At 43.9% G+C, this 23128-nt stretch overlaps 1 protein-coding gene across 4 annotated transcripts in view; it reads left to right on the top strand.

Annotated features, from left to right (window-relative positions):
• LOC146866435 (poly [ADP-ribose] polymerase tankyrase-1) overlaps positions 1–23128 on the top strand; it is a 555840-nt gene that overhangs the window by 343507 nt on the left and 189205 nt on the right. For 2 of the 4 annotated variants that reach the window (XM_085636500.1, XM_085636498.1), the window contains 2 exons: positions 3907–3986; positions 5787–5932. In XM_085636500.1, the coding sequence (XP_085492626.1) occupies positions 3907–3986; positions 5787–5932 (226 nt within the window). The remainder of the gene's footprint in view (positions 1–3906; positions 3987–5786; positions 5933–23128) is intronic. The other 2 variants (XM_085636501.1, XM_085636499.1) reach the window with 1 other exon arrangement.

Raw genomic sequence — 23128 nt, 5'->3', positions numbered from 1 at the left:
TATCTACGGGAGAGTGAATCTGATTAAGATGTCTGTTTTACCAAAGTTTACATATCTTTTTATTGGTATACCTCTCAGATTTTCTAAAGAAGAAATAAATAAAATCCAGGGCAAAATAACAAGCTTTATCTGGGCATCCCGGGGTGTGCGCCTGTCATGGAAAAAATTACGGAGCAGCCTTAAAAACGGGGAGTTAGCACTGCCCGAACTCCAACTTTACTGCATGGCCTTCCAATTTAAAAACATCCGCATGCTGGCAGGGGAGCCTTTGAGCAGCACATGGGGATCAATACTGAGAGAGATGGTTAATGATTTAAGTCCTAAAGCGTTCTTATATAAATTCGGTGCCCAATATATTTTTTTTTTTTAAAGTGAGATTAAAAGTCTTAAAATCGGCATTAAAACTATAGCTCATAGTGAGATGACTATTAAAGATCGGCTACTTCTCGGACTTTTCTCCAATTTGGGAATCTCCGGGAACACCAGAGTGCATAAAATACGCTCTGAGTTTGCCGCTAAAACAGGCAAGAATAACAAACTGGGGGGATCTCCTATCAGCAGATGGAATGATTCCGTGGAAGGCATTAAACAATAGGACAGGCAATACGTTATCTAGGTTTAAATACTGCAGCTTTCCCTATGGTCCTCCACTATTGCAGAGGAGGTGGGGGCAGTGGGGACTTTGAAGCCTCACTACAGGATATAAACCCAGGTACTAAAGAAGTGGCAAAATGGTACGGACAGTTCTTGGAGGCAGAAGAAGATAAAGTGAAGGCCTTCTCTGACATCTGGACAAGTATATTACAAGAAGACTGAATACAATCTTTGTGGACGGAATCTTTGAAAACTCTATATGCCTTTGTATCGCTGGCTAATCTTAAATGCCATCACTTTTTTGTCATCCATAGGATATATTAGACTCCTCAAAGATTAGCTAAGTTCGTATTGCAACCGGTCCCCAGCTGTAGGAGGTGTAATCTCTTAAGGTCCAGTGATGTCCATGTGTTCTTTACTTGCCCAGTTATCCGAGAATTCTGGAAGAATGTTGAAACCACTTTAAGGGCTATTTTTACCAAGAACATTGCTTTGACCGAAACACTGATGTTATTTGGGGTGGATAATGTATCCCGAACGATAAGCAAAGGGGCCTATTATTCTATCTGCCTCTTTTGGCAAGAAGGGAGATATGTATAAGATGGTTAGATCCCTTGCCCCCCATCCAATTGCCTGGTTAAATGCAATAAATTGGACATGCAAACTAGATATCAAATGCAACCCACACAGGCCAAAAGAGTTTTGGAAGGATTACTTGATGTGTTTAGCATAAGGTTTCAACTTAAAGTTTGTTGGCTTGGTTATGAATTTGGATATATGGTCCAATGATTACATCGTGCCATGGGCTTAGTGGAGGTTGACCCCGTTCACTCCTTATAAGACCAGTGCCAGGGTGGCCAGGAGTCTAAATTTGCATGGACAATGGATGGATCGAGGGTGCACGTAAACGGTTCAGAATGCATTAGCCATGGAGAAATGAGGACAAAAAAAAACAAAAACATTTATTGGCTATGTTGTTGTCCTCTTGCTGTACTAAACAAGTATGTTTTTTAGGGAAGAGCTACCTTCGGTGTACAGGTGGTTGTTGTTGCATGCTTTACTAACAGCTTTGTCTTATTATATTTCGCTGTATAACCTAATTAAGAATTGCTTTTAACATGTCCTTTGGATTTGGTTGCTGTTAAAAGGTGTTTTGTTCCAAAGCAGTTGTCTTTCGGTTATTGAATTAGGCGGGAAATGTTATCACTAAACGCTAGTTTAGAATAGGTGTAGTGATCAGTCTTAACAAATTGCATTACAAACAAATGGAGAGTTGATGAAAGTGCTAGTATTAGTGAAAGAAATGTGTTTAAAGTAGTACAGTGCGCATTCAGCAGCTCACATGCCCAGTTTTGAAAATGAGAGGATCCTCCATTCGGCATCTGTTTTTTAAATGGATCTGGTATGACCCCTAGTTAAACGTGCTAGGTCCTGGTGCGATTTGCCAAAACTTGTAGCCGTTCAGCAGTGCCCTCACTTTGTTCTTTATTTGGAGTAGCAACTTGCAGGGGCAGAGGGTGGCTTTGCCAACACAAATGGTTCACTTTAAGACCCTTCAGCATTCCTTTTGTTCCAGTCTCGTAGTGGCCTGGGAGCAGAGTGAAACTTAACCCCTTGAAGCCAGTAAAAAGCCAGCTTGTCACTTCATATGTACTTTATGGATCACCTATCATTTTGAAACAGGTCTTTGACTTTTCCAAACCCTATATGCACAAAATACACATGCGCACTAAGGTCATTGATACCTGGCTGTGCCTGATTTCACTAATAACCATTTATATAGCATTTACTTGACACTTTATAGACTTTATTTCTGCCCATGGAGCCCTTTTAGCAACCACAGACTGATAAGATTGAGAAAAAAACGAATTTCTACACTTATATCTTGCAGTTTGCATAAAGCTCCTTCACACAGGTTCATCACTCACTGGACACTATTACAACGATTATAGCTAATGATTTGCAGGTAACAGGAGGCTCTCTACTAAGCTGTCTGTCTAAAATGCAGATGTATCACCTCCATGTTACAATTTTTGCTTTGCAGCAGGCTCATTAATCATCTTTGCTTTTTTATGATGAGTGAAACCTGTAACTAGACTGCACATGTATCTCACCTGCAAGGGCATTAACCACTAGAGTTATGTTATATTACTGTTATATACTAGAAATTGCAGGCGCACAAAGAGCTCTGAACTAGGTGCTAGCCTGTGAGGTGTTTTAAAAGGCTGCCTGTTTGGAACTTATTAAGTAAGCTTGAAAGCAGAATGATTTTACTACCACATTTGTCCTCGTTGCCAATTTTTATGAGCGAGATCTTAAATACATACATGTGTACGTTGACTGTCGGATACCTCTCCGCGTGCCACTGCCCCTCACAGCTCCACCTCTTTCTGCTGCAACTTTATGATCCCGTTTTTATGGGAGTCCATGGTATGTTTTTCCATTTCCAGCACTGCATATACCAAACCCGCCAACAGGCACTATTGAATAAAAGAGTTCTTCAAAACAGACTTGAATATGTATCATGTTATATGCATTCTCGTTAATTTTTACATTAAGCTAAAAGTGCAAGCAGACAATAAAAATCAAACCATTATTTAACACAGCGGGTGCTTCCCACTGTAGGTCAATATACGATACCAGTTAAATTACTTCAGTGATTCCGCACTAGCATAGCAGCTGCATTGAGGGGGACAAATAAATAACATAAATGAACTGGAGTATAACAATTGTAATGTGACAGCACACTAATGTTAGAAAATAGTCAGAAAATAGAAGTCTACTCTGACAGCAAACTAAGCCAAGGTGCATGAGTTCCAAGACAGTTGAAAGAAAATAAATCACACATGCCAGCAGCGAACAAGCACTGGTTAAGTGAGATCAATTGACTTTGCCAATTCTTGTTCAAATTGAAGGTAACTAGCAATGGCATGCATATATGCAGGAATGACAAGGAAGCTGCATTTCATATGCATGGTTGCACTGTACTGACATGCAAACTGTTTATCAAAATATCCTTGGTAATGGGAAAGAGGTTATATACTTGGAGTAACAGCCACCATCATGGTAACTTTATATTCATGATTTTCTTTACTCCATCATCTTATTCTAGTTTGCAAAGGTATGAAATATCAAGAGATTTTTTATTTTGCTATGTCTTTCAACAAGTTATTACTATAAGTTTACAGTTTAGGAATCTTGTTCATTATCTTAACTTTATGTGAAATGGTTTGGATTGTCTTGAAGTGTTTGATGTTTCATATACTGCAAGAACGTTGCTTTTAAAATCAAACTTATTTTTTTGGGTATTAGAAAGCACGCCTGTACGCACTTCTGATGTGGATTATCGATTGTTAGAAGCATCAAAAGCAGGTGATTTGGAAACAGTGAAGGTAGGTTATCTTCTTTGAAACTTGTCATTGAATGTTTCTGTGAAAACGGGCAGCTATTAGAAAAGAATCTTTTTGAAATGGGAATTTCCTTAGTTGCTTTCTGTGCTTACTCCAGCCATCTATTTGTTAGATTAGAAAATTGTCCCACACATTCAAAATGTGGTTGACCCTGTGTGTACTGAGATTCTCTTATGTAAATGAAAAGATCCTGAAAACAGTTATTTAGTTATCCTAATTGAACATCCCTCTCCCCTTAACCTGGTAGGTCTTTTAGGTCCCTAAACTGAGCACAATCCTGATCTCTAGCAGTAAATGGACAACCTGTAGAAGCTCTGGAAGCTTTCCACATATCCACTGTAGACATTGTACTATGAAACAACGATCATGATTTTAGAGTTAAGAGTACAGTGGCCCAAAATTGATGCGAGTAATGATTTCAAAGTACCAAAATTTCAACGTAATCTAGCTTTGTACTCCTGGTGCTCATGATGCTGAAAGAGACATTGATTCAGTTGTCAAAGATGCTGAAATTTAGCAGGATGTGCAAATGTACATAAGCTTTAAAATTCCTGTGGCAGAAATTTTAAAGGAAAACAAGTCTTTTGAAGAGATCTCAGTTGTCCTCTTCGGAATTCCAAGTCACTATAACAAAGTGTGTGACAAATGAACCTTGCCATTCACTCAAAAGTAAGTTAAGACTGCAAGTAAGAAATATGTTAACATATATTGGAGCTCATATTATATGTTTGCTTACTTTGTATGTTGAAATATTTTTACCTTTTTGGGATGGGCTAGAGGGGAAAACTTCTTAAACTTGAAAGTGTACAGGTGGATTTTAGAGTGTCAGATCCTTGCTCTCACTGGTCCATTCACACTATAGAGCTGTTATGCAGTCAACAGGATATAACCTCTGCATTGAAATATAAGGGGTTTAATCAGATTTCTTGTCAGAGGTCTTACATTATCTTCAGTTAATTAGTAATTTTCTCCTTGTCCTGATGCATGTCATAAAAGAAAGCTGTTCCAATAAAAAGCTACAAAAAGGTCTGTAAACCAAAGATGTCATAAATATATTTCTGATGAATGCTTCTACCCTCAGACGCCTCACCTTGTGATTATCCGTAGGCACCAGACTGGATCCAGAAAATCAAAAAACAGTGCTCCTAGTAGATGGGGCAATGTGACTTCATGTCAACTCTGTTACAGTCCAGAAGTGACCAGCAGAGCTGCATACAAGCCCCACCCCTGCGCGCTGAGATCAGTTCCTTTTTTCTTTGCTCCTTCAGATGCCGATTCAGTGCTCCACTCCTCTTCTTGAATAGATTTTTTCCTTCGATGCTCACTTCTGAATTCTGCAGTGTGCAAGGGAACATATCACTCTTGAAGACTACAGGGGTTAAACCTTGAATTACCGGGGGAGAGGAGTTGGCCTAATGGCTAGGGCGGTCGATGTCGAATCTGGGGAACTGGGTTCGAGTCTCGGCAATGACGTTGAACATCCTGTGATTCTGGGCAAATTACTTAGTCTCCCCGTGCCCAACAAAAATGAATGTGTCCTCATGTAATGCAACTGATACTATGTAAGGCGCTCTGATACCCAATTCGGGTCAAGATCGCGCTATATTAAACTGTTAAAAAACAAAAGAAAACTGTTCGCTATCCTTTGATGTAATATATTTCATGGGTTAAGATGTCCTGTCGAGTTAGTTAATGCAGTATGGATCATATTCCATACTTTAATATGAGAAAAGATGACCTTTTTTGTTTCTCTCCTCTTTTTTTGATTGTGTTGTCCAATAGCAGCTTTGCAGCCCTCAAAATGTGAATTGTAGAGACCTGGAGGGACGCCATTCAACGCCTTTGCATTTTGCAGCAGGTTATAACCGTATCTCTGTTGTTGAATATCTCTTGCACCATGGGGCTGACGTGCATGCCAAGGACAAAGGGTAGGCAATGTGTGGATCTTAAATGTTTTCTTCACAATGATTTGCATGTCTCTGCCATGTTTATTTGTTGTTATTAGGTAAACCAGTCCTTGCTTTCACCCTCTTGGTCGATGAAATGTAACGTTTTATATCCATTCTTGTTTTGCTTCAAGTAACTTCACCCTTACCTGCAGTCATTCTACAAATAATGATGTATAAAGTTTGGGGTTCTAAGATGTTTTGGAGCATGAGCCACATGCCACATCATAAGAGAAAACTGGCTACTGTATCTGTTTATTCTCTCGTCCATGCTTCTTAAACTCTGTTACATCTCCTGCACCCCTTCCATTTAATGTCCCTTTTTTTTGCTCAAAATAATTTTCACTCCAAGTACTTTATCTTTTCTGGAGTTTCCAATGTATGAGTTGGTACGCCAGCAAATACCTATATCACATTCTTCATTAAGGACATCAAATCAAGAGGATTTACCAGCTGGATTGTGTGATACAAAGCCATGACTTTATCTTTCTTTCTCCATGCATTACCCCACCATTGGCCTTTTTGGCTGGTAACTACTTGCTCTATGGACCTGTTCTAGTTAAATCACCATCTCAATCTAGACTCTCCACTGCCATCTTTAACCATGTTGTCTCAAGGAAAAAGTTTCATCACATCTATCACTTCTCTTATGGTAACACTTGAGCCAACCAGCTCGGTAGTAGTCTCAATTCTGTGACAAGTTATTTGATCCAGTCATTCCTGCCATAATGAATATGCATTTGTCATCAATACTTCATGATATACTTCTCAAACAAGACATTGAAAAAAGAAATTAAGTATAGTAATCCTCTGCTAGACAATTAGGCGATAAATCCACAATGGAGCAGTATTCTTTGTGTTTCTCCTCACAAAGGAAACCTGCGTATCTGATGGGATACAAAAAATCACTTAACAGTTCAAAGCGCCGACTTGCTTTGCATCGTAAGAATTCAAATCCAAATAAATAACTGCTAAGATTATAAATTAAAAGCCTTCTATCACCACCTACTAGACTACCCCCCTAATATGATGCTCTTTAGTCTTTTTCCCTCCTGCACCAACATGTTTCATTTAATAATTCTTAAGTTAAAGACTACAATGAATCTTCTTGGCTGAACTGTCTGGTTCTTCATTTGTCCTCTGCTTCCAAACCTTAAAGAAAACACCACTTTCTTAAATTGCTTCTTCTGCCTGGATTCCATGAAACACTACTGTATGAACCCTAGTCCAAAACATGTCTCGACCCCTAGTGTCCCCATTAAATTCTTTGTGGTAGTCCTTACATTCATAGCCAAAGTTATGTAGCTCACAGTTACTGCTCAACTTCAGATTTCATTGATGGCCATTTTATCCTTGCCCATTTTTAAAATGTCTTTAAAGGGAGCAGGGGCAATCGTATTGACAGTGGTTGACTTTCTACTTCAAGTGGGCTCTAATAATGCTACCCAGTTGATCCTTTTTAATTAATTTCTATTAGCATTATGTTTACTCAACAGTACATCACAAACGTGAATGATGCATCAATAGAAACAGGAAACTGCAAGCTTGATCTCTCTGTTGTTGAGTTTCCAGGTGCATGAATATACAACCTGCAAGGATAAGTCAAAGAATAAAGTGCAAATAAGAGTGCCATCCTGCTTAGTTGCACCATGGATCGACTTTTTCCCTTCCTTTCCAAACAATTCTCCCATCTGTTGTATATCATTATATGTGGGACAAAGTAAGGCGTGAGCCACATACGTGCTTTTAAATCCACCTGACGGCATTATTGTATAATATAATGATGGGGTAACCATCGGCCCTAAACAATTTTATACAGTTAAATTGTCTCCTAGATAGCACAGTCTAAGGTCAGCAGACAGATTCCACTAATCATTATATTATGTAGTACATTAACCCTTCTTATGCTTTGAGGAATGTTACCAAGAATGACATTAGACATCTACAAATTAAAGGAAAGAGGAGGGGTAGAAAGAAAGAGGCAAAAAATATAAAAGCAAACAATATAAAAGCAAGAATGCTTATGCAGACATTTGTGATAGATAGGATAGAGGGGGATACATCTTCCATACTTAGTGCAAGAACATAAGGGCGACTTCATCTAGAGTCATTTACTTACAGTCACAGTGCCTCTTCTAGCTATAGGTTGATTTAAGGAATAATATCACAATGCATGAAATCACTCGCATGTGCTCAAAGGTTGTATGTTCCTTAACACCTTAAAGGAATACCTATCCCACTCTGTTCCTCTTGAAGTGCTTTGCCACCAGTAAGAAGCTGGCACTGTATAAAGAAATTCAAAAACAATATAATCTAAATACACCCGGAACTGCTTATATCTGATACTTATTTCTATCTATCTAATGGCAACATCCTGAACGACCTAATCTTTTTCACGAACAGAAGAGCCCAATGGAGGAAAACCCTCATATCCTTTTTTCAGGTCAAACAGATAAAGAAAACACTTCATGGTTTCAGTCTTTCCATTACTTCCTCTCCAATCTTCAAAGCCGATCTCACCATTACCATTCACAACAAGGGGATCGTTCTCACTCAATCATCGGATCGAAATCTAAAGCAGTTCGACAATCTCTTTATGAAGATCAAAAACTCTTTAGCTAACAATACAACCTCTTTGCGACAAGATCTAGCGCTAGCAACCACAAGGGTACCCCAAAGCGTTGTTCCCAGTTTCTCTTCAGATACACCTCCCTCCTCGCCCTCCTATCGTCCTTGCAGGGTGGCTGGTTGAATGTTCCACCCATTGCACTGCCAGTAACCCTCTCACCATTACCAACCTCTCTATCAAGGCATCCTGGAACACCACAAATCCTCAGTAACCAACTCCCCCCTCTAGAACCTCTCAATACTGCCACTGACCCATCTGGCATTCAACGAGACCCTTCCTCCTCACCAGTTCTCCCCACACAACCTCTACTCCTGCTCCAGCACCCAGACTTCGTGGCACGCCTCGATGATGTATCCCTCCAGCTGCACCCTCTCTCCCTCGAACTTCATGATCTGAGAGCCCTCTCATTGGAACATCTCCCCCGAAGAAGCTCCCTCCTCTCTGGTACGAATCTGCCCTGTGCCCCTGCTAGCGCTAGTGCTAGCGCTGGAGCTCGCCTTGACCAAATCTCTCCCCTCTCTACCTCTAAAAACGTACCCCTACCTAACGCAGCCTCCCACCCCAGAAGATCGTTGGCCTATCTCGCGCTCAACGATATTGATGACTTACTCAACTCTTACTCGCTTATCCTAGGCACCAACAAGATTCCTATGGGGCAAATCCAAGCCATTCACGCAAACCCGAACAGAGAACCCCCCCCCCCTCCCCCCCCCAACCTTAGCGTCATAAACAATGACAACCTCATGAGAGTGAACATCATGCAGACTCCTCCCCCCCTTACACCGGTACAACTTAAATGCGTACTACTCAATTGCAGGTCAGCCAGCAAACACGCCTCAGATATCTTCAACCTCATCCAACGCAATGAGATAGACCTCATCATCATCACTGAAACTTGGCTCAATCCCTCTTCCACTCCTATCCTAGACCTCCTAAGGCCCTCTACCCATGACATAATTCGTCTAGACAGAGCTTTGAAGCTGGGAGGTGGCCTAGCCTGTATACAGCAGAGAACACTCGCGGTCTCCCTCTCGGAGTCTTCTACGCCATCATCATGCAAATACCTTTGTCTCATAATCTCCAGTAACAATCACCCGGTTTGCAAACTACACTCATTCCATCGCCCCCTCTGGGGACAATCTCCCCTTCATCGAACAATTAATGGAAATCATCTCTGGAAATGACGATTCCGTTCTGTCCCACATCTACCTCGGTGATTTCAACCTCCACTGGTCTAACCCCAATGACCAAGCTGTAACATGCCTCAAATCTTTCTTGAGTGATCACGAGCTGATTCAACATTGTGACCGGCCAACCCATAATAAAGGAGAAACTCTGGACCTCATCATCACCAAAGGACACACCATCACAATGGATACCATCAACCGATGTGATTGGTCCGACCGCCATAGCATTTTCTTCCATATTAACATGGAGGTTTCTCTGAGGAAGGGTCAACCAACGAAATCGAAGATTTGGAAAAGGGACCTCAGAGATATCAACACAGCCGATCTGGCAACCCACTGTAAATTTGCTCTTTCTTCCCAAGTTGACATGTCTGAGGTTCATGTATTCACCGACTTCTACAACTCTACTATCTCTAGCATAATGGATTCTGTTGCTCCACTCCAACAAAAAAATGCCTCAACAAAAATATCCAAACCATGGTTCAACTGCAACTTAAACCCGGAATGTCACAACCTTAGGGCTATCGAACGATCCTGGAGATCCAAACCATCCTCGGACCAGCTAAAAATCCTTAGATCGGTTAGGAGCTCCTATCGCAAGCAAATCAAGAGAGCTAAGGCGGACTATTTCAGATCCCAACTTAATCAAGCTGCAAATTGCCCCAAGAAACGTTTTGAACTGGTTAAACAACAATCGGTGGGAGCACCAAACCGCCATGACTCTGAAGTCAGCCCTCCCTCATGTGATGTTCTGGCTGCTTTCTTTACTGAGAAATCAAGACTCATCAATATTGATCTGGATACCAGGCGGGCACTACTGCTATCCAATGGGTCTGCACTCCACCCGGCCCTAACGGACAAGATCGAACCGATGAGCCTGGGCATCAAGAACAACGCCTCCTGGGACACCTTTACCTCCCCCCCCCCCCCCCCCCCCACTCAGTGGAAGAGACATTAAAAAGATTATTCAGAGTATCAACCCTTCTAAACACTTTAGCGACCCGTTGCCACCTTCCATCTTTAAAGAAATCAAGGATGTTGTCTCTCCCATCTGGACAAAGATTGTCAATGCGTCTTTGTCACAAGGCACGATCCCGGAGTGCCTAAAAGCAGCTTAGGTAACACCTATATTAAAAAAGAACTACCGCAGACAGCGCTGACCTTAACAACTTCCGCTCTATCTCTAACATCCCCACCCTTGCCAAACTCCTAGAAAAATGCGTCCAATCGCAACTCTGTGCTCACATCGAAAATTTCCATCTCCTGGACCAACATCAATCTGGCTTTCGTAGTGGGCATAGCACCGAATCGGCTCTCACTCGCGTTATGGATGACATTTTAAAAATGCTTGATCAAAATGAATCGTGCCTCCTTATCCTCCTTGACCTTTCCTCTGCGTTTGACACTTTTGATCACAACAACCTCTTATTCATTCTAGAGCACAGGTTGGGCCTGTCTGGTCCGGTGTTGCAATGGTTCTCGTCCTTCCTCCATCACAGATTCCAAAGAGTGAATGCGAATCACTCTCTCTCCCAGCCATCTCCAGTATCCATGGGTGCCCCTCAAGGGTCCGCCCTATCTCCCATACTCTTCAACTTGTTCTTGGAACCATTAGCTAATGCACTAAATTCCATGGACATACTCTTCCATATGTATGCGAATGACACCCAACTTTATCTGAAAATCTCCTCCCCGGATAACATCACCTCACTCAACACTACCCTATTGACTACTCAGACCTGGTTAACTGTGAACCAGCTCCTGCTCAACATCTCCAAAACAGAATTGCTTCTCATCTCTCCTCCAAATCACACTCCTAAGCCAGACCTCTGGATGAATCACCTCACCGCCTTCAACTGCTCCCCCTCATTATTGACTCAGCTAAATCACTCGGAATCACACCAGACAAGCACTTGAACAGGAAGACTCATATTAGCAATGTGTGCAAGGGAGCTACCACCAGTTGAGGATACTCCGGAATCTCAAACCTTTCCTCCCACAAGCTGATTTCAAAGAAGTGGTTCAAGCGCATGATTTGCCAAGACTAGACTATGGCAGTGCTACGCTCTGCGGTCTCCCCAAATATACCTTGGCCTCACTAAGGGCCTCATTGAATGCGGCGGTCAGACTGGTTACGGGTACCAAAAGAAATGCGCATATCTCCCCAGTCTTAAAATCCCTGAATTGGCTGCCCTAAGAAGCAAGAATACAGCTAAAGATTGCTTGCCAATCTCACAAAGCCCTCCATTTCAAACCCCCCAGTTATCTAGCGCAAAAGCTGGAACTATCCGGAGGGGGTAGACCTTCTAGGAGTGCCAACTCTCTCCTCCTGAAACCTCAGATCTTTCGCAAAAAGAGAACATGTCACCGAGCTTTCTCTGGCTCAGCACCGAAGATCTGGAACTCTCTCCCACCGGAAATACGTAGAATCTCCTCCAAGGTTGCCTTCAAATTGGAAGTAAAAAGATTCCTTATGAACAAGTTCTTACCTTAATAGGTTGATGGATCGTCTGCTCTAATGCATTGAAATGACACCTTTAAGCTCTGCGCTGCATGCTATTGTTTTTCTCCCCTCTCTCTCGATGCACTTGCTCTCCCCCCATCTCGCTATGTACCAGTTATTTTCTCATTATTTTGCTGACCTCTTGTACTTGTAACGGTTCTTGTCCTGTGAATTCTATTTTGATATGTGATTCTGTCTGTATTCCTATTTGACACATGTACTGCAACTGTTACCTTCCTTTCTCCACAATTGTAAAGCGCTATGATATCCCTCGGGATCATGTTCGGGCTATATAAAACTTTATAAATAAAATATACTATACCAAAAAGAGGTATAGTGTGCACAGAGTCCAGAGAGTGTCCAAAGGTATAGCAGAGGATAAAGTAGATAATATCTTACTCTCAATTTTGTGGTAGCTGGGCTGAGCAGTTACGGTTATCAGAGGGAAGTGTAAATGCATTTGGTGTACATACTCATACAAGTCAGGAACACACACTCAATGGCTAATGTTTTGTAAAAAAAATTACTTTGCTTACTTTTATTTTATGAACCAAGTTGAACTCAGTTACAGGTAAGTGGAGTTAGCTGCAGATTACTTACCTTTTAATTTCCCAGGTGCCACGCTGGATCCAGAAACTTTTGCTGAGCAATACCTTTTGCGTACACCGTCGGGTGGCTCCATTCGGCTCCACCTGACGTCGTTAGTGTCAGTTATGACGTCACAGTGCCTATATAGGCTCCACCCTGGCTCAAGGACGTTAGTTCTTTATTTTCCACGCCAGTTAAGCGCCAATCCCAGAAGAGCTACCCCTCAGTTGCTTTTTAGCAGGTTTTTTCTCAATGTCTTGTCTACTTCTGTATTTTTTAAAACTTTGTGTGCGAGGGATGTTTTCGAGGAAGAAAAGGTTTAAGCCGTGCGGGACTTGTCCCCGCACGATGTTGGTCACCGATCCCTACCTTGTATGCCTATGGTGTCTTGAGCGCGACCAGATACAAAGTGGTACTCGGACTGTCGGGCCATGGTTCCTAAGACCTTGAGGGAGCAAGCTTTGAAGCTCCTTGCGGCCCGACAGCAGACACCGTCAAGCGAGACTCCGAGGAGGTCCCGGTCCCGTTTGAGTAAAAGTAGGTCGCGGGACCGCTCCCAGAGCCCAAAGTCCTCTTTATCCCACTTGAGGTCGTCGGGACACTCGGGGAAATGGAACAAGAAGAAGAAGTCCAAGCGGACTTCGTCTTCACCTCGGATGTCACCTGTCAATGAAGGAGGTAAGGAGAACAGACGCTCTAGACACGGTTCTCCGGAGCCAGGGTCCATGTCATCGCCCCTCCCTCCTTTTCCAGGAGCCGGAGCAACCCCTGCTCAGATTAAAGAGTTTTACGAGGCCATGCGCCAAGTATTTAAGCGGGCTGACCCCTCTGTTGAGCCTTCAGGCCCAGCGGGGTCGAGAGGGGCCTCGTCGGATTTGACGCAGTCAGCTTCTGCCATGGAGCCGGTGGGGCCTCAGGGATCTGATAACAGATCTGGGTCAACGTTGGTCGTGCCACCGCGACCGTCGCCGGTGTCAAACCCGAAGTCGGTGTCACCTATGCCCATCGGCGGCGCCAGCCCCATCCCCGATGACACAGAGCTGGAACAACGTCACTCGGCGCTGATTCCAACGTTGATTCAGCCCAGGGGTTCTATGTTGTTGCTTGAGCATTTTGTGGATGTGCTAGGCTTGGGAGATGATTGGGAGGGTCTATGGACCCTCTTGATCACCAGGAAGACTCTCAAGAGCAGTTAGACTGGTATGGGAAACTTGGAGAAGCCAGTGGACTGGACACTTCTCCAGATACTGGCATGCTGTCACCGCCAACTGTGGCTACAGAGGAGGGGGCATCTTATGTCATGGTGGCTAATCTCCACTTCAGAACCCCTTTTACCATTTTATGAAGCGCTTACTGATATCCTTCTAGGCATGTGGTCCAAGCCTAGCACAGGGGCTCCTGTGAATAGGACAATCACCCGTCGCCATCACCCAGCTCACGGCGAGCCAAAGTTCCTCAGCCAACACCCCACCCAAGAAAGTTTGGTGGTGCAGGCCTCTACGTCTCAGGGGTGCATGTTTCCTTCCTTACGCAGACGACATGAAGCTGTTTTTCCTTCAAAGAAGCTGTTTTTCCTTCAAAGAAGCTGTTTTTCCTTCAAAGAGCACTCCCCGGCTGCATTCAACAAATTCAAAGGATGTCTGAAGCAGATCTCTGCGTGGATGTATGGCAATTGTTTGAAACTGAATATAGATAACACTGAAGGTCCTGTTCTTTAATCAGGGCTCACCACCACCGTCCTATCTCTGGTGGCCTGAGGAATTAAACCAATGCCTGCCTAGTCCACGAGAAATTTCAGGTTTGATACAGATCTCTCTTTTACGGCACACACGCAACAGATTTCTGCCTCGTGTTTCTGGAAGTTACGATCCTTGAGAAAAGTCTTACGATTTCTGCCAGAAGAGAGACGTAAGATCATCATACAGGCCCTGGTAACCTCCCATTTGGACTATGCTAACATCATTTATATTGGGCTCCTAGTATATCTGGTTCACAGGCTACAGAATGATCAGAATGCGGCCGCAAGGCTGATCTGCCGGATGCCCTTTCGACATCCCATTTCCCTTCATCTGAGACGATTACATTGGCTCCCAATGGTCAAGAGGATTGAGTCCAAGTCCCTGACTATGGCCTATAGAGCCACAAGAGGCCTTGGCCCTTGCTATCTCAAGCAGAGGCTCAGCCTTTATCATCAGGATCGCATACTGAGATCAAGGCACCCGTGTCTGCTTCGTGTGCCACGATATATTAAAGAGCGTCAAAAGGGAAGGTCTTTTCGGTCAGGGCTGCTAAACTCCGGAACGCCTTGCCTCCCCACATGCGCCTTGTTAAGTCAGAGCAAGAGCTCAGGAAGGCATTAAAGACTGGGCCATATGTATCAAGCAAAAGTGCGATCGCAAATGCCGAAATTCGCAGAATTTCGGCATTTGCGATCACAATTTTGCTTAGTGGTATGTATGAGGCAAATCTGCGTGCAAAATAAGGAATGCGATTGCATTTAAGGAATCGCAAATTTTGCGATTCCTTAAATGCAATGTAAGAAGCACCAAAAAAGTGCAATTTGGCCTTAAGGAATCGCAAATTACACCAACTTCAAGTTGGTGGTAATTTGCGATTTCTTTGAAAAATGCACTTTTTGCATTTTTCAAAGTGCAATGTGAAGTGCCACTTGTGCACCCATGCTTATTTCAGGGATGCAACAGGGTGTCCTTTTGACACCCTTGCGATTCTCTAATTGCTAATCGCAATTTGAGATTCGCAATTAAGGAATATGTAGGATTCGCAAAATTTATTGCAAATCCTACATACATAGCATTTTGCGATTCTCAAATAGCAATTCGCAAAAAATCGCTATTTGAGAATCGCAAATGAGGATTTTGATACATATGGCCCTCTGCTCTTTTCTCAGATGTAGTATCCTTACGCTAATTTTTGCTGTCCGTCCGCATTAGCGCCAGGACACCTCCGCTGAGGTAGCTGTTGCGCTTTATGAATGCATATTGATTGATTTCAGCCTGGCATTGCAGTCGGTGAATACCGTGTGTTTATTCGGCCGTTTCTCCCACTCTGTTTCGGAGATGGTTGTGCAAGTGCTGCCACAAGTCCCAGAGGATGCCCGGGCTGTGCTCTCTCAAGCTGTTAAGGATGAGAGAGATGCAGCAAAATTCACCATCAGTTGTGACCTTGATACAACGGATTCGCTGGGCAGATCGATTTCCACAACAGTGGCCTTGGGCGCACTCCTTGTTACGGACAACTAGCTTCTCGGGGAATGTCCAGGTGAATCTGATGGACATTCCCTTTGATGGAACCCTTCTTTTTGGGGAAAAGGCAGATTCGGCCCTAGTGAGTTTCAAGGACTCTCGAGCTAAGGCCAGATTCTTGGGTCTCTCTCCTGCTCCTCGTGGCCAGTCTGCCTTTTGCTCCTTTCGTAGCAATGGAAGGGGTTTCCAGCCGTGTCAGCCCTATCCTGTACGGGGACATGGATGCCATTCATTTCAGCCTAAGGATGGAACCCAGATGTCGTCAGCCACCTTGCCCTCGGCAGCCGCATCCTCCAAGCACTCCTAGTCTCACTCTGGAAGACCACACCACTCCAGTTGGTGAGAGAATCTATTATCATCTCCCCTGCTGAAGGTCCATAACATCGGACAAGTAAGTCTTGCAGATCATTCAGGAGGTCTATTCACTCCCTTTCCTTTCCTCCTCCCATTCTGCCATATCAGGAACGGCTGACGGAGGATCATTTAAAATTTCTCCAGGAGGAAGTTACAGTTCTCTTGGCCAAGGGAGCTATAGAAAGGGTCCTGGTTTCAGGAGTAGGCAGTGGCTGTTATTCATGCTACTTTCTGATTCCGAAGAAGAACAAGGGACTACTGCCTATTTTAGATCTTCGTACATCTATCTCTTCCTCAAGAAGGAGAAGTTTGAGATGCCCACTCTGGCTCAAGTCTTGTCTGCCCTAGACCATGGAGACTGGATGGTAGCGTTGAACCTGCAGGATGCTTATTTTCACATCCCCATTTTGCCGGGCCACAGGCGTTACCTGCGGTTCAAGGTAGGCTGCGAGCACTTTATTTACCGTGGTCTCCTTCAGGATCTTCTGTCACAACAGCGATGGGGGGGGGTCAACACTGTGCCTCCATGCGTGGAGATGAAGCAGAGTCAGTTGATGGCTTGTGACCTTCCTCCCGAAGTATGCAATGTTATTTTGGCAGCCAGGCGGCCCTCCTCTAAGCGGTATACGTCTGCTGTTGGCAGAAATTTGTATTATACTGTACAGAGAGGTCTATGGACCCTCTTTCTGCTTCTCTTTCTACTGTTCTTTTGTTCATTCTTACCCTTGCTCTGCTCTGTCTGCTTTTCTGCGGCTGCCAGACCAGCCCTCTCCCTTTAAGTCTCATATTGTACATAGATTTCTGAAAGGGCTGGCACACCTGTTTCCACCCACGCCCTTTGTTATGCCGCAGTGGGGCCTTCATTTGGTCCTCACCTACCTGATGTGTGCTCCCTTTAAGCATTTGCCCAACTGTCTCCTCGGGCTGTTGACCATAAAAACAGCCTTCTTAGTGGCGATTACATCTGCCCAGAGGGTGAGTGAGTTACAGACGTTATCTTGCTCTCCTCCCTATCTGATGTCTTTTCCAGACTAAGTTGTTCTTCGCACCTGGGCTTCCTTTTTGCCTAAAGATGTGACCCCATTCCATCTGGGTCTATTCATCACATTGCCCACCTTCTTTGTCCCCCCGCATCCCTCTAAGGAAGAGGAGCATCTCCGTCGACTTGTCCCAAAAAGAGCGCTGTTCTACCTTGACCGCATAAAAGAGGTCGACCACCTCTTTGTGGGAGCTAAGCTGGGAAGGGCAGTGCAGAGAAGGACCATCTCTCGCTGGGTCGTTCTCTGCAGTAATATCTGCCATGCCCTGGCAAAGAAGCAGCCCCCTGAGGCATTAAGGGCCCATTCCACCAGTGGAAAGGCTGCAACTACGGCCTCGGCTCGAGATGTCCGAGTCCTAGACATCTGTCAGGCAGCAACGTGGGCATCATTGCACACATTTGCCAAACATTACTGCCTGGACAATCAAGTCTGCAGAGATGGGCATTTTGCCTGTTCAGTCATGCAGGACTTTCTACTTTGAGGTATTGATCCGCAACCCACCGCCGGGATGGTATGACTTGGGTATCTAATTCAAAGGTAAGGAATCTGCAGCTAGAAGTCTCTATCAGATTAACAAGATCTACCTTTGGTAACACATTATCTGGCTTTATCTATCTGCAGATCGCTTACAGCCTCAGCCATGCCTCCCCGCTTTGCGGACTAATATTGTAGGTCTTGGGTTACTCCCCTTTTCAAGGCCCTAGTTTTGCACACGTCTACGTCAGTTACTTCGTGGCTCTGCACTTCTGGCATGGAAAAAATTACAAGCACTGACGTCTGAGTGCCTGGATGGCGCCTATATAGGCACGCAACGTCCTAAATGACGCGGACGACGGCACGCGTAGCCAAATAGAGCCACCCGACGGCGCGTGCAAGGGGTATTGCTCAGTAAAAGTTTGTGGATCCAGCCTGACGCCTGGGAAATTCAAAGGTAAGGAATCAGCAGCTTGATGGAGCCTCTACAAGAAAATGCGTTACCGGAGGTAAGTAACTTGTTCATATATCCTACTGGCTATCTCCAGTAGGTAGTTATGGTTAGGACCTAGTTTCCAAAGGAAACACATTTTTTGGTTTGATAATAACTTTTACTCCATTTGACGAATCTTCACGAAATGTTCAAAACTAGTTTGCTACTCTCTTCAGCTGCTGTCTGTAAAGTGTCTGGTTGATTCGCCAAGCGAGGGCCGAGAAAAAGGGGAGGTTCCAAAACGCGTTTACCTCATGCAGTCTCCCATAGGATTTTAGACACAACTACAACCTGAACCGCTAAACCAAATTACACCAAATTTGGCAGAAAGTTAGATATTGGTTGTAGGAGGCTGGCTTAGTATATGGTTCATTCTTATTGAAGTGAAGCACCTTGCACTAATCCAGGCAACCCTTATGGTGATTTTAGTGGTCTTAGACAACCATAGAAATCTTTCTAATATTAGCTTTGGAGAGCAACCTTTAGGCTTAGTCCAGGAGGAGTGTTAAGCAGCTTGTTTTACCAGATCTAATAATATAGTTTAGGTTAAACGAAAAAGAACCACACAGTGTAGTTATAAAAATGTGTATTATACACACTAACACATTGATATATCTCCTACCTGGAGATATCTACACAAATACACACAGTACTTCACTTGAAAGCAGGTAAGTTTGCGAACTGCGACCGAAGTCAGGACTTGAACCAGGAGACTAGAAGAGAAGAACCACCCGCAGTAAGTACCCAGGAACCCACAGAGGCTGTGTGCAGAGTGGAAACCCAGCCGCCTGCTCAATATAAGTCAATGGGATAGTTGCGGTTGCAGTTTTAGAGAAGGACCTATCCCAGTGGACCCTGAAGGAACCCCTTAGAAGACAGAGAGTTGGAGAGTCACCACACCCGTGGGTACCCCAGAAACCAGGATACCTCCACCAGGGAAGCCAAGTGCATAAGTGTGAAGTGACATCAGAAAACGCTGTTGACAATAATGGAAGACTTTAGTAAAGAAGCCGCTGGTGGCGAAGGTGAAAGAGTCCGGTGGAATCCAAGGTGGAGTCTTGATGAGAAGAACATGCAAGCAGAGGGGACAGATTCTATGCCACACGGAGGTGACCAGGAGGCACGCAAGAGCAATGACCACCGATGACAGGAGATTCAAGAGTGATGACAGTGATCTTGCCGGTGCCGCTTTGAGGACCAGCCGATGCTGTGGAGGAGCAGGAGCTGTTCACAAGCTGTCCCACGTTGGAAGTCTAGAACCAGGGTCTCGAGTCCGGCAGGAGCAACTGCAAGCCTTGGAATCAGCAACAGACATGGTAAACGAAGAAGGAGTAACGTTGGGACAGACAAGCCTTGAGGGATTCGCAGAACCACCACCTGTGTCGCTGGGCCTTTCGAAGTCCGTGGGACATCATGAGCAGCAGAACTGTCAGCTTCGTTGCGGTGCATGCTGATGCAGGGGAATGCCTCCTTCACTCCAAGAGAGATTACTTCGAGTGTCCTTGATGCCCACAGGTCTGGAGAAGAACCTGGAAGAAGCACAGGCACAGACGAAGAACACTTGCAGAACAGCGAGACCAGGAGCAGCAGGAGTCTTCCTTGGTGCAGTCTTTGTTCCAGGCAAAGTCCAATGAAGGTATACGTCGGGAGCCCGTTACGATAGCAGAGGAAGAGGTGCAGGACGCAAGCAGCACATTAGTAGCACAACACGGAGGTAATAAGACGGAACTGTCTCTCGTGTTATTGGAAAAACAGAGTTGGAAACAAACAGCTCTAGGAGAAACACTTAAAGGGGTAAAAATTAAGAGCCTCTATTAAAACAAGTACAGAGACGGGATACAAGTGGAAATACCGCCGATTAAAAGGTGATAGCTCCGTATTTTATAAAATCGTTTAAAAAAAAAAAGATCCTCACACGGCTCTGGAAAAAGAGGTACAACTGAAATTGAATAAAAAGGACTATTAAGAATCAGAAAGTAATATATAGAGAGAACTTTATTGTTTGTCTTGAAAAAGATGGAAATGATTGGATAAATCCATCGAAACGCGTCGACGCAACTTGGAACACACAATCTCTATTGGAATTTGGTCCTGTTATTACACAAATAGAAGTTGAAAACGGACTCATAACTTATCGCTATAGTGGATGTGTACAGCTAAAGACTAACGATAGTAGTCTATAACTACATTTTCTCTCGTTTGTGTTTTTTACATGATTTGATGTCTATATGAATTGGTGTATATTTGTCCTAGGAAGAAATATGTGTTTTTTAATTGTGCGAACACAGGAGGAATAAAAACTCCTGATGTTATTGTATATAAATGTAATGATTTTTATTCCAATTAAAAGAAAACATTTGTAATATATTTTTAGATTTTGTGTTAGTGTTAATTTGGCTATATGAGCTGAAGTGTGTTGTTTCTTTATGAAATAAGGTTTATTTGTTCTGTAGTATATATACTGTTTATGCCATATAAACTAGTCCCATAGGGAATTTGCACCTTACAAAGTCCAATGAAGTCCAAGGTCCCCAAACGGTCGAAGTTAAAGTGGTTTCAAGTTTGAATCTTGTCCCAAGACGAATTTGAAGGGCCACCTACAGGTAAGCCCTTAAGTACCCTAGGGAAAGGGTTGCAACGATTCAGTGTTTCCTCCTAGAGGAGGGGCTGGACAGAGGGGAGGATTTGCCTATATCCTTTGTCCAGTTTCACACCAGAGTGGGAGCCAAGGGCTCCCTGTACGGGCTTAAACTGTAGTATGCAAGGAGGTCACCAAATGTGCCCTTTAAAGCAGGCTGGTGGCACTGGCAAGCGCCTCCACCCCAGCCCAATACTCTAAGTCCTCTCTGAGAGGTGGTCACACCTCCCTGTGACAGGAAACCTATTGTTCTACCTTTCTTGCTCGGCTCAGCAGCAGGTGGGCAAAATCGTGTCTGGGTTCGGCAGCAGCACTAGCTTGCTGGCAGACCCTGGAAGGCTGTTTCCGTGAGTACTGGGGGCTTCCTTGAGGAGCCTCTAGTGCATGGAATCATACCTGCAACACAGTAACGGTGTTGGCGGTATAATTCCAACATGTTTGATTAAAAAGAAAATGCCCATGTTCGGTACAGCCAGTATACAGTTAGCCATCGCGTAATGACGCATGGCCCCTATATATATAAAAATGGCTGTCCGCACTTACAAAGCCTGGAGAATCAACTTCATGGTTTGTAGTGGGTGTCCTGCTAATTCAGGGCACACTCACCTAGCACCCTGCCTTCAAGATTGAAAGGCCTGCCTCAGGGGGGACTTATAGGATTTAAGTGCAGTGACCTCAGATATAAGAAAACGTAAATCTGTTGTAAGTGGTGCTAGCACCAGCTTACACAGGTTGCCAAGGCAGGCCTGTAGTCTGTTTTTGTGATCTCTCATGGGTGGCATAATACATGCTGCAGCCCATGGGAGACCCCTGGTGTACCTATGCCCTGGGTACCTTAGTTCCTTATACTAGGAATTGTAAGGGTCCACCAGTAGCCAATTGAGAAGGTACCAAAGTAATTAGGGAGAAAGCACAGTGACTCAGGTCCTGATTAGCAGGATCCTAGTCAGACTAGTAACAAAACAGAAGAACACCATCAAAAATTGGGGATAACCAGGAAAGCAGATCTACTTTGGAATGGAATGGAAATGGATTTGTAAAGCGCGGTTGCTGCCCACGGGCGTCCAAGCGCTATATTCCTATATTTGTCCAGAAATGTCTTTTTGTAATTTGGTGTAAATCTTTTCAGTAGTTTTTAAGTAATTAAAAAAAAAAGATTTATGTATGTCTAGGGACACGGAGGGTCTGCGGATCAGAAAGGTCTCATGCTGAGATCTTATTGGCTGCCACCACTACAACCAGAGAGTGATGGCAGCCATCTTGGGACTTGGCCAATGTCCCAGGACAAATGTAAAAAAACAGCAGTAGGGGGCTGGGTAGCAATTCCCTGACCCTGTAGGCCTGGTGGTAAGGTCCCACAGGGAACCCTCCGGGGCCAACACCAGTTTATTTAAATTTAAAATGTTCTGCAAATTCACAGAGGATCAGTGCCAAAATAAAAAAGCACAGTCTGGCACGCTGCTGGTGCACTTGGTGTTATGAATTTAAGGTTATAATAAACCTGTTTTGAAAATTGAGTTGGACATGCCGTGTTCTGTGTTCTGAGCCGATCGAATTGGACGTTGCAAGTCCTGGCGAAACAGTAATATACGTGATAAATGCATTGCGTTGTGAAGGCATTCATTCTAATGTTATACAGCTGTGGGGATACGTATAGGTGGGAATCTGGAATTTTTTTTAAATATAGGTGCTACAGTCACTTTAATAGTTGTAACTCTGCTCCATGGCTAGAGTTGCAGCTTTCCCCCTTTCATAAGATTTTTTTTTGTCCTCTTAAGTTAAGAAAGAACATTGACCTACAACATGTTACATGTTGTGTCTTGTATCCAGGTATTTTAGTCTACTAGGCACCCAAATGAAAGGCAGACCATTTAAGTAGTGAACTTTTTTGTCCTTTTAATTTTATATCTTGAAAAAGTAGAAACTCTGGCAATAATCTCAAGCAAGTCAGGTACACTGACTTCTTTGGTTCAGTGACGGTCATGATGGCATCAGCAAATAACACGTTC

This window comes from Triturus cristatus, chromosome 2_1 (genome assembly GCF_964204655.1).
Source record: "Triturus cristatus chromosome 2_1, aTriCri1.1, whole genome shotgun sequence".
NCBI classification, from domain to species: domain Eukaryota; kingdom Metazoa; phylum Chordata; class Amphibia; order Caudata; family Salamandridae; genus Triturus; species Triturus cristatus.
This window is presented reverse-complemented; position numbering and strand designations above follow the sequence as displayed.